We start from the raw sequence: 15,216 nt of genomic DNA on the forward strand, positions 1-15,216 counted from the left end.
GTGTGGTCTAAACTGTAGCAACTTTTTTAAGTAAAACCTGAGAGCTATGGCACTCCATGCAGTATATAAAGTGTAGCAACTGCTTGCTACATTCTAAAAAAAGAGATGATGTTTCTTTTTTATTTATTTTTGAACTAAAATCTGTGTGTAGTAGGGTAATAAAGTTTTTTTTTTAAACATAATACAGAGAGGAAGGAAGTGTAGGGCCAGCGTGCAGAAATGGGACCTGATTGCCTTGGCAGGAGGGAGGGGTGTATGCTGCGCATCTGTCCACCTGGTTGGTATACCAGTAGAAGGAGTGGCTGTTTTTTTTTTTTTTTATTTTCACTTGAAGAGCTTCGGGGGAGGAGGTGCAGATTGGGTGCTGTCTGCAGGAAGCCAGCCAATTGGCAAATTTTTTTTTTTTTTTTTTGCTCTTGAAGAGCTGAGGTGGTGGGGCAGTACTAATTTGTGGTAATGGCACAAGGTGCTGGCTGACCTAGTTATGCTTCTTTCTCATGCTAATTATATATACCGATGCAGAGGTTACACTGTTGTGGGTAAAAGGTATATTCCCTGATTCCCACTGAATTGCAGCCTCACACTTTACAGCTTTTTATGTGCGATTAGTTGGTTTTCAATCAGATGTACTTTTTTTTTTTGTCACTCAGTGGGTAACACAGTGGTGCAGCCGATAGCATTGTCATCTCAGACTGGGGTGCCTCCTGTGCAGAGTCTGTATGTCCTTCCCATGTTCATGTGGGTTTCCACTGAGAGCTCCTGCTTCCACCCACATTCCAAGACATGAAGCCTATAGATGTAAGTGTGGTTGTGAGTGTGTGGTGTGGAAGAACAGCAACAGCAGGGCTGAACCTTAGCTCTAGATGGCTGTAACTGTTGGTGACACCCCAACTCCATGGGCAAACATGGGAAAAAGGGGTTGTGAATGCATGGATAGATGTGTGTGTGTGTGTGTGTGTGTGTGTGTGTGTGTGTGTGTGTGTGTGTGTGTGTGTGTGTGTATATATGGATCTATGTCAGATGATTGGTTTTCAGAAACTTGAAATTCATACAGACGAGACAATATGATCAAGTTTCTGAAAACTCAAACATCAAAAAACCCCCCCCACAAAAATCTACTTTTTAACATTTATGCGGGAGGGGGGGGCAAGCCCCCCTGCAAATTCTGTATATCGACTCCGAGATCTCACTACAATGAAGAAAAGGGTAAATTTCCCGATCCTTGCTGATGTTCGTGATGTCCTTTTAACAATGACAGATCCGAAAGGGAACGTGAGGATATTATGAAAATTATTAGAGGAATTTGACAGAAGAACAGGTTATTAGGTGAAAAGAGAAAATATATAGGCAATAGATATTCAGATAGGAATAAAAGAAGAGAAAAAGGAGGGGTTGTGGAAAGAAGAAATTGGGTATTTGGGGATATGGCTGAAAAAGACAGTAGGAAGTTCAGTGGACATAACCTATCAAAACTATATGAAAGAGTGAAATCACAACTGACCAGATGAAAGCATTTAAGTTGGATTCAGATCAGAGAGTGCAAGTAGGTAAAATCTTACCCCTGCTTACATATTCAGGCCATGCATACTGGCATTTACCCTTGGCAGTGATTCTTAAAGAGGTCATGCAACAGTTAAGTGACTTTATATGGGATGGTAAGAAACTAAGGGTGGCATGGGATATTTTTGTGAAACAAACTAAAGAAATGCGGGGCAGACCAACAGAGAGAACTGCAAGCTTGTATGACAGCAAACATACTAAGAATGGTAGATATAGATTATAGGCCCACTTGGAAGGAGATGAAATGGGAAGCATAGTGTAGAAGAACAGATAAACCAGATGTTATAGGGTTGTTATTGAGCGCAAACAAGGACCTGTAATTAGCATGGTCCCAAAGAAACTAAGAAAGTCATTTGGTCCCAGTGGGAAAAAACATACTGGTGAAAGTGGAAAGACAAGATTATTCCAGCAGGAGAAAGAAAACAAGATATTAGTCATCAGCCAATGGCATGGAGATGGAATTAGACACCAAGGCAAGTTAGAAATGGTCACAAATATTAGTGATAGATAAGGTGAAACAATGGAGAGTGAGAGAGAGAGATTCAGGAAGAACACCAAGTAGCAGAAAATCTATAATGGACAGAAGTGAGTGCATAGAGTTGGGCAGCAAAGACTTAACACAATTGTAAGGCCCTTTCTTTGGCTGAAAAATAATGTTGGAAGATTTACACAAGTCTGGAAAATACCTGAATATTACAGTTGTTTATTATGTGTTCCAGTGGAACTGCAGTGAAAGTTTCACATGCCCTGAATTTATGGCAAATGCCATTTGATCCACTGTGGCCATAATGTGTTACTTCACAAGGACATTTACTTACCTGAAAGATTAACATCCAGTTGAACTGAAAGGTTGTAGAATGCAAAACAATGATTTCTGTTGTTCTGTTGCTGTCCCAGCCTTTCACAGGTGGAGAGAAGTTAGTCTGCTGACAAAATAGTCCAGTGAAATGCTTGGCAACACCTTTTGGTTTCAGTCACTTCCTCTCCAACATTAGTTAAAGTAAGCTTGAGTTCTTGTTTTCCCCTGCAAGCTAGGTTATTTAATTCCTTTCAGACGCTCAGAGAGTTCCGCAGTAAGATAGTCCACCGCTCTGTAACAAGCCTGTGTTTACTTTGTCTTTTTATTACATTTCTCCCTAACATCTCTACAAATCCTCAAGGCAGTGGTTATTCATACTTATTTAAAGCTGATTCATGTTTTTGAATGAATGTGTGAACTTTGGTGAGATCCATGCAGCAGTCTTTCTTCCAATGCTTATTTGTGTAAAACACTTCTCTTTATAGCCATTACCTCCACCTTTAGGGGGTTTGAGTTCTAAGCCATTATCTTTAGGGGAAATCTGCTTGGTATTTTATAGTTACAAGACAGTCCTTAAGAAAAAAAGAAGGGTTTCCTTTTGAAAGTGGTCTTAATGTTGTCCTTTAATTAGTATGTCCATATTTTTTTCCAGGGTTGGAACCTGAGGGAGAGAGTGCACTCCATATCTTTTATGTGCATCCCTAACTGATAGTGCCATTAACGTTCTGCATGAGTTTAGGAAGGTGGATACATTATTTGTCTCCAACACTGTGACTAAACAGTGGTCTGGCTGTATCTATGTACAGCAGCTTGACATTGATTTCTGTCTGTATTGTATTAACAGCAGCAAGCTATAAACTACCAATTGGAATCTGCCATCAAAAACATGTCCAGTGTAAATGTGACTTACTAGTACATGCTTCAATAAGATGCCATTACAGACATTTGCATAACGCTTCCTTAGCATCATTTCACAGATTTCCCTAGCATTATTCTGTAGACTCTTGAATTTAGTTTCCCTTGATACTGTCTTGCTTCAAAACTTGACTTTCTAAGCCCCTGCATTTTGAGGATACCTACCAGTTACTGAAAGGTTTCTGGATTACTGCTTGAGATTTTTTTAGGTGCACCTCACTACAGATGCTGTCTAGGTCAGTTATAAGAGTCATCTGCAGCAAACATCAGCTGATCTGTGAGAAGGCCACCTGCTCTCAGTATTTTTTTTACTCTGTTATGGTTTCTTTGTGTTTGGATGACCAAAGCTGAACAGAAGTTCAGCTTTAGTAGATGGATTTTCCTGCAAGTTAATCAAGTTCATAGTGTGTAGTTATTTTTTTGTTTTGTAAGGATTCATGCTCAGTGTGTGTGTATTGGGTGGGTGAGAAAACTGAGCTCCGGATGGGTTTTGTACAGGCTCCTCTTAGCCTGACGCAGGATATTGTAACACTAACTAGTGGAAGGGTATGCCCTTGAGTGTGGGAGCTGGAGAAAGCAAGAATGTTTCTTTGAGATTGGGATCTTAATTGAGAAAATCCCAGCAGTGACCCACTGCAAAGTGGCCTCCTGAAGATCAGTTTGGTTGCCTCATTATTTATTGGAGTTTATTTGAGATTGAATTTTGAAGATATACTATGTGCTCTTCATGACACCTAATTTTTGTAATGGTATGTGAAATGTGGCATACAGTTTTACACATCAGGTTTACTTGTGTAACATCTGTATATTTTTGTCTTTCCTCAAGGGAGATATCCAAGCTAAGTATGATGCCATTGATAAAGACACCCAGATTCCAACGGATAGACAGGTATGTTCTTTTCTTGTCCTTGTCATCCATTCATCCATGTACTGTGTCTGATGCATTCAGCAGGATGTTAACCAGGTTGTCATTCACAACAAAGAATACCATATTGTTACACTCTTTTTTTTTTCTTTCTTTAAATTAAATGTAAGCATTTTCACTCATTTTATATGAATCGTTAAAATGGGATGCCAGTTGCATGGGTGATGGCCTATCCAGGCTTCTATACTGAAGCCCTCAATAGCTCTCCTGCAGGAGCCGCTGGCTGTAATCCTTATGGAGAATGATGGCTAATTACTGTCCTCAGATATATGATGCCAAACTGAAAACTGCTGCAGCCAGTTGAAGCTAACCAAGGGGATCCAATGTTCTCCATTGTTTCTTCTGGCATGGAAGAGAAAAGTATGCAATATCCAAACAGAGTCTGAGTATCTGCTGAGATCACTTACTGTATGTATTGTCTTCTGGAATTTAGATGCAAAAGGTTTTTTGCAATAGTTGATGAGAAGCATTTTGTTTAATATACTGGCTGTTGTTGGTATAAATATTTCTAGTGGTCCTTGTGATTTTTCCTGTAATATGAGAAGAGAACTCTTCAGAAGTCTTGTTATAGGTCATAAGGAGAAAATCTCCTCAGTATTTTCAAATTTGTCCATTAGATGAAACATTAAAATAAAGTCCATCTGCCTGAGTTGGTGGTAGCACAGGTGGATGTAAAAGATCTCATGACACCTGTTGAAAAGAGTAGGGGAAATCCACTGATGCCCCGGACAAATTTCCCGTAGTAGTGTAAATGTCACCTCAGGTCTTCCCCTACAAAGAGGCTATTAGCATAGTGGGACTAACCCAGTCAATAAAGGACACATAAATAAAAAAAGAAATATTCAAATCCAAGAAGTGAGCTGCTTTACTCAGTATTAAAATAAGTTGTTTGTATTCCCTTTAAATATACACACACACACGCACACACACACACACACACTCACACGCAAACACACATCTCTCTCTTTTTCAACATATATATATATATATATATATATATATATATATATATATATATATGTATGTATGTACAGATACATAAGCTGTGTAGTAGGCATGCATTGCATAATCTGATTTTGGAATGGTTTGTTAAGCTGTCAGTATATCATAGTATTATATAAGTTACTTTATGAGCCCAGAGTACATTACTTACTTACTACCTAATTATTTGCAAAATTACCCTAGAATAGTCATTGAGTAAGTGTAACAAGTAATGTAAGTAAAACAACCATTTTCATTTTAATGTGGTAACAAATGCAGGTTTCCAAAACCCTTGTTATAGAAGGCAGTTAGCCAGATGTGAAGTTAAAAAAATAATCTCTTACTGCTTTTTAACTTTTTTATTCAACAATTTTTTTTCATCCTGAAATAGTAGCATTCTCTGGTGAAGTAATTATGTTGGGAGATGTAAAAAAAAATGTAGCCCTGCCTCTGCAGCAGTTGCATATAGGGATGTGAAAAGCGTAGCTTCACCTTCTGCCATAGATGCACGGGTAAAAACAGAAAGCTTAGCAGCACCCCCTTCATCTGTGACAGTTGCCTACTATGTATACATTTTTGAGTCATATTGCAAATATATTTTTACTGGGTCACTGCATTTGTAGGTATTTCACAAAATGTTAAATGTCAGCTTTCTCTGTTTTGACTAGGAGCACTTTTCAGCCTGTTTCTTTTCAGCCATTCATGTTTTTAAACACCTTTATTGAATTATCACTTAAGACATAGGCAAACATACATTTATATAAAATAAAAAAACATACTGACGTTCCCAGTGTAACTGTCATCAATCCAGCATTACATAAATTGCTTAATTCCTGTCTTCCCTCGCCAAAACATTATTGTTCCCACAATTTCCATTTCTTCTATGTAATTTGCTCCTACCCCTTTCTAAAACTCTCACTTCCAGTTCTTTTATCTCTCTTACAGTATTCAGTACTTCAAATACAGTTGATTTAGACTTTTATTTCTATTTTTTTATTTTGCCAGCCACCAAAGTTAAACTTAACAAGGCTTTATTGTGTCTAGGCATTTCAGATTCTGTATCCCAACTCAAAAAAATAATTTCCTTAATTACACCCATTTGCTTACCCAGTATTTCTAACAGTACTCTATAGGGAATTTTTAAAGTTTTCCAGTTCATTGTACTCTGTAGGGAATTTTTTTAAGTTTTCCAGTTCATTGTACTCCCAAAACAATTGCTCCCAGTTATCTCTTTCTTCCCCCTTACACCTCTAACCATACCTCTCAACCCAGAAACATCAAAAATCTGGACAAGACCCATGAAAAATAGGTACAAATCTGTATGCTGATTAACATCTGATTTGCATACATAATTATGTGACCTCACCCACTGCATTGGAATTGTGGGATACCAACTTTCAAACGCAAACTGAAGAACAGGCAACCAAAATATGGTACCAGAGTCCCCCTGCAGCCACTCCGATGTCCCATTACCTGGCTATTTCGCCCCATTTACCATAAACAGTAATGTGTGCATACTGCTTTACTTCTACAATGATTATTTGGATTTTATTTTTACAGCACAACAGTGCACAAACACTAACAGACATCTGGTAAAAGCAATACTGTCTCACAGTGAAAATAGACTTGGCATTAAAACTTGTCTGCCCTTGAAAATTACATTAATTGAAACAGCATTGAAACCCACACCACATTCAAAGAAAATGCATCTGGCCAATGGTGGATAAAGATTACCTTTGGGCTGTTTTTCAAATCATTGGTCCTTGCACACAAAAAATGCACCTTCCTGAGTTTATTAAATTATATTCCTTGTATAATACAGCACACGTATTAGACAGAGTGCATTTTAAATTTATTGTTTAAACATTTTTCCAGTAGACTGTACTTAGGCAATGAAACAAAATGCATGAACCAATAATGCCAAAACTGCCCATTTCAGAACATTTCCATCATAAAAGTCTACCTCCACACCCACACTATAAGTAGAATGATAGCAGTGTAAGCCATAGGCATCTTGCACAGCTTCTCACTCATTTTCAATTTCATTTTTTTTTTTTTGGGGGGGGGGCAAAGGGTCAAAAACCAGGGCACATTCTAAACATTGCTTGTATAATTTTGTAAAGTTGCTAGAATAAAATGTTGTGTTACCACCATGCATTTCACTAGTAAGTCTTGAACCCAGGACCCTATGCACTACAGTCAGAGCAACATACCACTATGCTAAATCAGCAGCTTCCTGAAAAATAGGAAGACTGAAACTTACTGGCTATCATTTAGTGAACTCATTTCTCACCACAGCTCTCAACCTCTTAGCACAAAAAACCTGGACAAACAAAGCCAATAATGGGTTAATACAAATTTAGTTCTCGCTATAGCTCTCAATTCTTAGCACAAAAAACCTGAGGAATACAAATTCAGTTCTCATTATAGCTCTCAACTCTTAGCAGAAAACCTGGGTTAATACAAATTTATTTCTCGCTATAGCTCTCAACTCTTAGCACAAAAAACCTGGGGAATGCAAATTCAATTCTCATTGTAGCTCTCAACTCTTAGCAGAAAACCTGGGAGAATACAAATTCAGTTCTCACTATAGCTCTCAACTGGTAGCAGAAAATACCTGGGGGAACACAAATTCAGTTCTCACGATAGCTCTCAACCCTTAACACAAATAACATAGGCAAAGCTCACAAGTGGTGGTGGCTAGGGACTTTAGGCTCTTAGCTGTTCCTGTTTCCACTCGCATTTGCGGCCAGCTGGAAATTATGTCTGTAGGATGTGCCCTGATGGTGCTGACATCATCACCGACAGCACGGAAAATGAAAAACAAAAGGAAAAAAATCGGAAATGAAGGGGTGCCACTCAGGAATCTTGACACCCGTTCATTTGTACCCCAAAACCCAGTAAAAACTGAGTAATTCGGTATGGTTGGGAGGTATGCCTCTAACATTTGGCATCTTCCCGAGGAAACTATTTGGAGTTTGCTTTAGGTATACAAATACCTTTGTAAACACTTCCAAACAAATAGCCTGAATCTTCTGGACTTTGTTGCATATTTGGGAGTCATACATATGTCCTCCCATTGTTTCCTTTGCTTACTCAGTCTGTCTTCCCAATCTTTAATAATCTCCTCTGATTGGTTGATATAGTTATCATGCAATATTTTATATGCCCTACTAATTATCCCTTTTCATTAGGATTCTGCTATCCCTTTCTTTTTGCCTATACTCGGGTATCAGTCCCTGACAAGAAATGCAGTCTCCGGCCTGCAGTCCAAACGTCTTCTTGCCTGTTCCAATTCTATTACCTTTCCCTCTCTAGGCATTTGTTCTCAATACCGTAATTCCTTTGCCAGTTTTCTCCAGTAAATTCCAGCAGAATCTCCTTTTTTTCATTTGGCTTAGTTCCTAGAATACTTTTCACTATTTTGTAAATATAATATTTTTTTAATTTCTCCAAATCTTTTGGCTTTCTAATACCATGACGGGAATGGGCCCCATATTCTGTATGGCTGTTATTCTTCTTAAGGATCTGCATCCAAAATGCCATTCTCTCCTTATTTCTTGAACCCCCCAACCCACACTTAATTATTATCCCTTTCCACTTTGAATTGTAATGTTCTACACGTGTTATATATAAGTGTCTGTGGAGCTCTAAAATATCTCTTCAAACCAGGTAATCCTAAACCACCTTGTTCTATTGGAAGGATCATCTTATCCCTCTTGACCCTTGCCATCTTCTCCTCCCAGATAAAATCCTTCAACTCTTTATTAAATTACTGTCCACAACTTCCCTTTTGGTTGATAAAATATGCATGACCTGCATATAAAACTAAAGGGACTAAAATATTTTACTGCTTGTATCTTGTTCTTGAATATCCATAAACATGATTTTCCAATTTCTCATTTTTTGTATTATCTTGTGTTTAGTCTCTTCCCACATATCTCTAGCTGCCGTAACAGAATCCTTTTTAGTCCTTATTTGTAAGTACTTCATTTTAAAGTGTCCCCATAAATGTAGATATTGCTGAACCAAGTCATGTGTGGGTCCATAGTTTATAGCTGTAACCTTTGTTTTGTCTACATTAATTTTATATCCCCCCAAAAAACTTAAACTGTCTCAGAATATTCCACAACACTGAGATGTCCTTTTCTGGATTTATTAAGTGCAACATAATGTCAGCTGAAAATAAAGCCATCTTTTCTTGATTACCATACCAGTTATATCCTTGAATTTCTGAGTCCCTTATTTTCTTTGCCAATGGCTCTAAATATAATATAAATAACAAAGGGGAAAGAGGGCATCTGTGCATGCTTCCTCTGTTCAAACACAACTTATCAGAGAGAAACCCTCCCACTTTAATTTTTGCCTCTGATCCCTCATATATCCTACTAATTAATGTTATTGTATCAGGTAATGCAAATGCTGCCATTGCCCTACTCATAAAATCCCAGCTTACTCTGTCAAACTCTTTCCCTGCAGCAAGAACCACCAGTAGTATTTTCATGAATTCTGCTTCTCTCTGGATTATCATTGTTTTATTAATGTTGTTGAATATTTGCCTTCCCTCCACAAAACCACATTGATCCATATCTGTCCATTTTGGCACACCTTTCCCATTCTATTCTATTCTATGCAGTCTTTAGGTATTACAGCCACCATAACATTTTCCAGGATGTTGGTGCTTCCCCTCCTTTTAAAATACAATTAAAATCTTCCAGATCTTTATCACTTTCTTCCTTCCTAGCTTCCATACTTCCAAAGGAATGCCATCTATTCCTGCCAACTTTCTTGCAGATTGATTTTACATCACCATTTTTAGCTCATCTCCTTCTATTTTAAATGTTAATTGTTGACCTCATCTACCTCTAACCGTGGCATACACAAGTCTACCAAAAATATTTCCATTTGTGCTCTTTCTTAATTTCTAGATTTGTCTGCTTTATACAGATTTTCATAACTTGCTACCTTGGACAGCACCCATTCAGTTGGTTCTGTAACTGGACAAATCACACTTGGCTGTATCCTTTTATCCAGCTGAGCCCTAACTGTATCCTGCATAGATACTGGAGCTCTTCTTGCTGGTCTGACTACTGGAGTGACCTCTGGGTCTAACTTCATGGAAGACACAACTGGAAGTTTGCCCAACTTGTCATTGAAAACATCAGCATACTCTGAGAAAATGGCATCAGAAAAAGGATATGGACTTATGTGATGAACTTCTTTGGTAAAAGAAAGGAGAGTCATTCTCAAACTGTCTTTGAGACCCAATAATAACTGAACTGGTCATCGAACTACATAGAATAGCAAGTTGTAGCATTTCTTGGCCAAATAACATGAAAGCATCACTGAGCCTTTGGTTTGAATTTCTTCACCTCCATAAGAAATATGTTTTGCACTACTGGCCATATTGAGTTGCTCATTAGTTCTCACTTTAGTAAATGTGTCTGCTGATATAACATTACACTTTGAACCACTTTCTACTTTAAGCTCTGTGAATTTACCATTGATCTGGACTGTACAAAACACTTTGCTTTTTGCCAATAATTTCACTGCATCAACTCTTTCACCAATTACTGATACACCATCTACATAGAAAGTTGACTGCTACATCTCCACTTGATCAACCTGCTTTTTTGTGTGACCTTACTTTACAACTGTGTGAGGTTTACTTGATTTGCAAATGTTTTGAAAATGGTTCCATTTTTTACACTTGTGACATTGCTGACCACACACCAAGCATTTCTCTCTTTTAGACTCATGATTTGCACCACAATTGCAATAATTAACAATAAAGGTAGATAAAGGTAGACTAGGGTTTTCCTGATTCATGCTTGTACTGCACTGAGGAATATGCTCCTTTAACTGAACTGTTCTTAGAACTTGCTGGAAAACTATGTGGTTTCCCTGGTGAGCCAGCAATGGCTGTGGCTGCCATGTGCTTAGGCCTACTTCTGTTTGCCATGTGTTGCATGCTATCTACATTTGCTCTGGAGCCTGCTGAAACCGTGCTCTTGTCACTTGCAAGCATACTTGTGTATTTTTCTCTCACTTCATGGATCTGACAAACCTCTGTGGCTTTACTCGATGTTAAATCACTGTCACGAAGCAAAATCTTTCTCACAGCAGCACTATTAATACCACACATGAGTCTGTCCTTTATTAACTCATCTTTTAAGTCACCAAACTGACACATTTTGGCTTTGTTTCTCAGATCAGTTATATAAGCATATATAATATATATTACTATATACTCAAAAGGAAGAACAACTGTTTTTACCCAGAAGAATTCCCTGAATGTTTGCCTGCTAGCCCTGGCCTACTACTAAGCAACATACTGCAAGGACTCCCTATATCACACTGTGTATGAATGTATGTAGCCAAAGAAATTACCTCTATACTCATTGCTTCGCTACTATTATTACCCATTTTTCTGCTTGTATGCCCTACTGAGAGTGTGTTCCTTAAAGCAGCCTACCACGGACCATTCACTACAGCCCCCCCCTCCTAACACTATACCCTTTTAACCACTTAGTTCCACCTAAGGCCTTTATATCGCTTCTTACCTTTATCCTTTATTATCACTTTCTACTACCTAGGTGGCAGCACCCTATCACTACATACCTAGAAAGAAACTAGTTCTTTAGTGGCTTCTGCACCCAACGCTGGCTATACTTTCCATTTCTTTTTAACAAATATACATACTCCCTACCTTTTTTTTTCTGTTTTTTTACATCCACTCTCTCCTTGCTATATCTCAAACTCTCTCTTTCTCACCTTGTTAACCTCACGTCTTTGTTCCCATATAGCATACAATACCTACCCACCTACCTTCTTTATTGACTCCTGTTGCTGATACTTTTTTCTCTGATCCTCTATCTTGGATTGTTCCAACCCGCTCCGTTCGCCCTGCGGGCTCACTCCACTCCCCTACCCTACCCCCAAATTCCACCCACCCCCAGTGCATCTACACTTATACTCACCTAACCACTCCTACTTCCTCCCTACATATTACACCCTCCCCTTTCCCTACCACTCCTACTTCCTCTTTATCTATAATACCTCTCCCCTTTCATCACCATCTTCTACACCCCTATAATTCACCTCCTCACACATCACACCTCCCTTCATATTTAACAACACAATATATATTTCTAATCCCTTCTCCCAACACTACATATTCTACCTTAGCTAAGCCTCAATATGCTTACAAAACTTCTGTCATTCTCAATCCAACTATTACTACTTCTGAGCCTTACTTATATCCACTACCTTTCCCAGCCCAACACCACAAATCACACACCATTACTTCACACAACCAGCTCACTCCCTTCAACTCACTTACACTCATTTGTCTCAATCTCCTCTGGACTATATCCCATTTATACCCATCTATTTTTTCACTACAAACTATCCTCTACTTATAAACTCTCTAACCCCTCTTTAACCATCAATATCTACTCAAACCTGAAAATATACAATATACAAACAAGGCAATCCAAACATCTCATCAACATAATCCAACACCTAACAACCATACTACTATCTGGAGATATACACCCTAACCCAGGCCCAAACACTACTTCCCCTACATCTAAATCCATCCTATTTGCTTCTCTAAATGCCCAAAGCATAGTTAACAAAATCTCCAATCTCCATGCCTGGCTTCTCAACAACAAACCTGACATCTTAGCTATTTCTGAAACCTGGTTAAAACCTCACATAAAAGATATTGAAATAGTGCCACCAAACTACTCTATCGTCAGAAAAGACAGGGCCCACAAGAAGGGTGGTGGGGTAGCTCTACTCTACTCATCCACCCTTTCCATTACTCCCTACAACAAACCCATTCCGCACTTCTCCAATGCTGAATTAGTTCTAGCTCTGTTTCAATTAAATAAACACAAACAAATTTGCATATCCTCACTTTACATCCCCCCTGGAGATAATACCTCTGTACTTGAGGATATCCTATCCTGGCTTTCTACCAATATCAGTAATGAAACCATTCTCATGGGAGACACAAATATCAATTGGTCTTCCATTAATTCTCCTACACACCCCCTAAACATCAACCTATATAAGTACTCTCAGCTAATCAACCTCACTACCAGGCCCTCTAAAGACTTCTCCAGTGGCAGTACCCCAGACTGGATATTAGTCTCTCACCCCCACTACTACACTGATAGTGGAACTCTTCCTGACTCCCTCAGTGACCACCTTCCCATTTTCACTAGACGACTTCCATCTCCATTACATGTAACTCATAATTACATCAGCACTTGGAACCTTAAAAACTTCAACCCAATAACCTTCTCAGACTCCCTAAAATCAATAAACTGGAACCCCCTAAAAACACTACCCTTAGACAATGCTGTTGCACACTTCAATACAACTTTCCTTAAACTACTGCTTAAACTCTTGCCCCCATAAAAACCAAAAGAATACGAAACAACTCCGCCCCCTGGCTAACAAAAAACACACTAACTGTCATGCGACTTAGAGACAAAACCTGGGCACAGTACCAAAGATGCAAAACTCCAACCACCCTTAATGAATTCAAAACACTCCGCAATTCCGTAAAAAAACTTATCACAGCAGATCGACAGAATTACTTCTCCTTACTCCAAAACAACCACAAAACCAATCCTCAAAAAATCTGGAAAGGCATCACTACCCTCCTAAAACCTGGCACAGCAGAAAACCCAACCCCAGACCCAAATGCACTAGATATAGATCTGGCTACCCAATTCAACTCTTTTTCATAGACTCTATTACCAAACTAACCTCATGCTTCTCTAATAAGGCGTCACGCGCTGCTTCTCCAGCCCGCCTCTTGTCATCCCCTTCATCTCCAATCACTCAACTCCCACCATTCTCCCTAAAACCCATTCCTAATTCTACCATAAGAAAACTCCTGCAAAAACTAAAACCATGCAACAATGCCCCCGATAACATTCCCTCATCCTTCCTCAGCATAGCTGCCGAAGCCATTGCCTTCCCCATCAGCATCCTAATCAATCGTTCTATCCAAGAAGGGCTTGTACCCAAACTCTGGAAAAGGGCATTCATCATTCCCCTGCACAAAGGAGGCAATAATAACAATATTACTAACTTTCGTCCCATTGCCATCCTCTCTCCTATATCAAAACTTCTAGAGAAATGTATTCATCTTCAACTCCTTCCCTGTCTCTTAGATAATAACTTACTAACTCCCACACAACACGGATTCAGACCCGGCCACAGCACCATGACTGCCCTCCTTTCCATATTGGAAACTGTAAATAAAGCCAGAGATTCTGGCTCTACTGTATCTACGCTCTTTCTTGACCTCTCTAAGGCCTTTGATACTATCTCTCATAACCTTCTCCTAACTAAACTATCTAACCTAAACCTATCCCATTCCTCTCTCAATTGGTTCACCAGCTATCTCTCCAACAGGCAACAAGCTGTCAAGTGGAAAAAAGCCATCTCCTCTTTCCTTAACACACCCACTGGTGTCCCCCAAGGTTCCATTTTGGGTCCTCTCCTTTTCAATATATTTATAAATGATTTCTTCCACTCAATACCTCATGCTAAACTTATTCAATATGCAGATGATTCCACAATTATCTGTTCAGCCACATCCATCCCTGCTCTCTTAAAACTGACTCAAGACGCCTTTTCTACCACAGAACAGTGGATGATGGACAATCATCTAGCACTCAATGCATCAAAAACCAAACTTATGGTATTTACCCCCTCAAAAACCAACACCATTGATAGAAAACTATTTTCCATCGCTAGCCAGAATAACACACCTCTTGAAATGGTATCTGAAACCAAACTACTAGGAGTCCAGATTGACGACCAGCTTAAATTCAATAACCACCTACAACTAAACATAAAAAAACCCCACCAAAAGCTTGGCATGCTCTATCGACACAATCGATTCCTCACTACATCTACTAAGCTCACTCTTGCTACTACATTTCTCATCCCTTCCCTCCTTTATGGTGCCCCTCTGCTAACAAACCTACAATCCTCTCTCAAAACAAAA

General features: G+C 38.9%; 1 protein-coding gene across 2 annotated transcripts in view; it reads left to right on the forward strand.

Annotated features, from left to right (window-relative positions):
• The window catches only part of TBCK (TBC1 domain containing kinase), a 1,512,759-nt gene that overhangs the window by 730,145 nt on the left and 767,398 nt on the right, over positions 1–15,216 (forward strand). For both annotated transcript variants that reach the window (XM_044061297.1, XM_044061298.1), the window contains one exon: positions 4,101–4,163. In XM_044061297.1, the coding sequence (XP_043917232.1) occupies positions 4,101–4,163 (63 nt within the window). The remainder of the gene's footprint in view (positions 1–4,100; positions 4,164–15,216) is intronic.

Source organism: Protopterus annectens, chromosome 2.part0 (genome assembly GCF_019279795.1).
Source record: "Protopterus annectens isolate FY-2018-M chromosome 2.part0, PAN1.0, whole genome shotgun sequence".
In the NCBI taxonomy this organism is placed as follows: Eukaryota; Metazoa; Chordata; order Ceratodontiformes; family Protopteridae; genus Protopterus; species Protopterus annectens.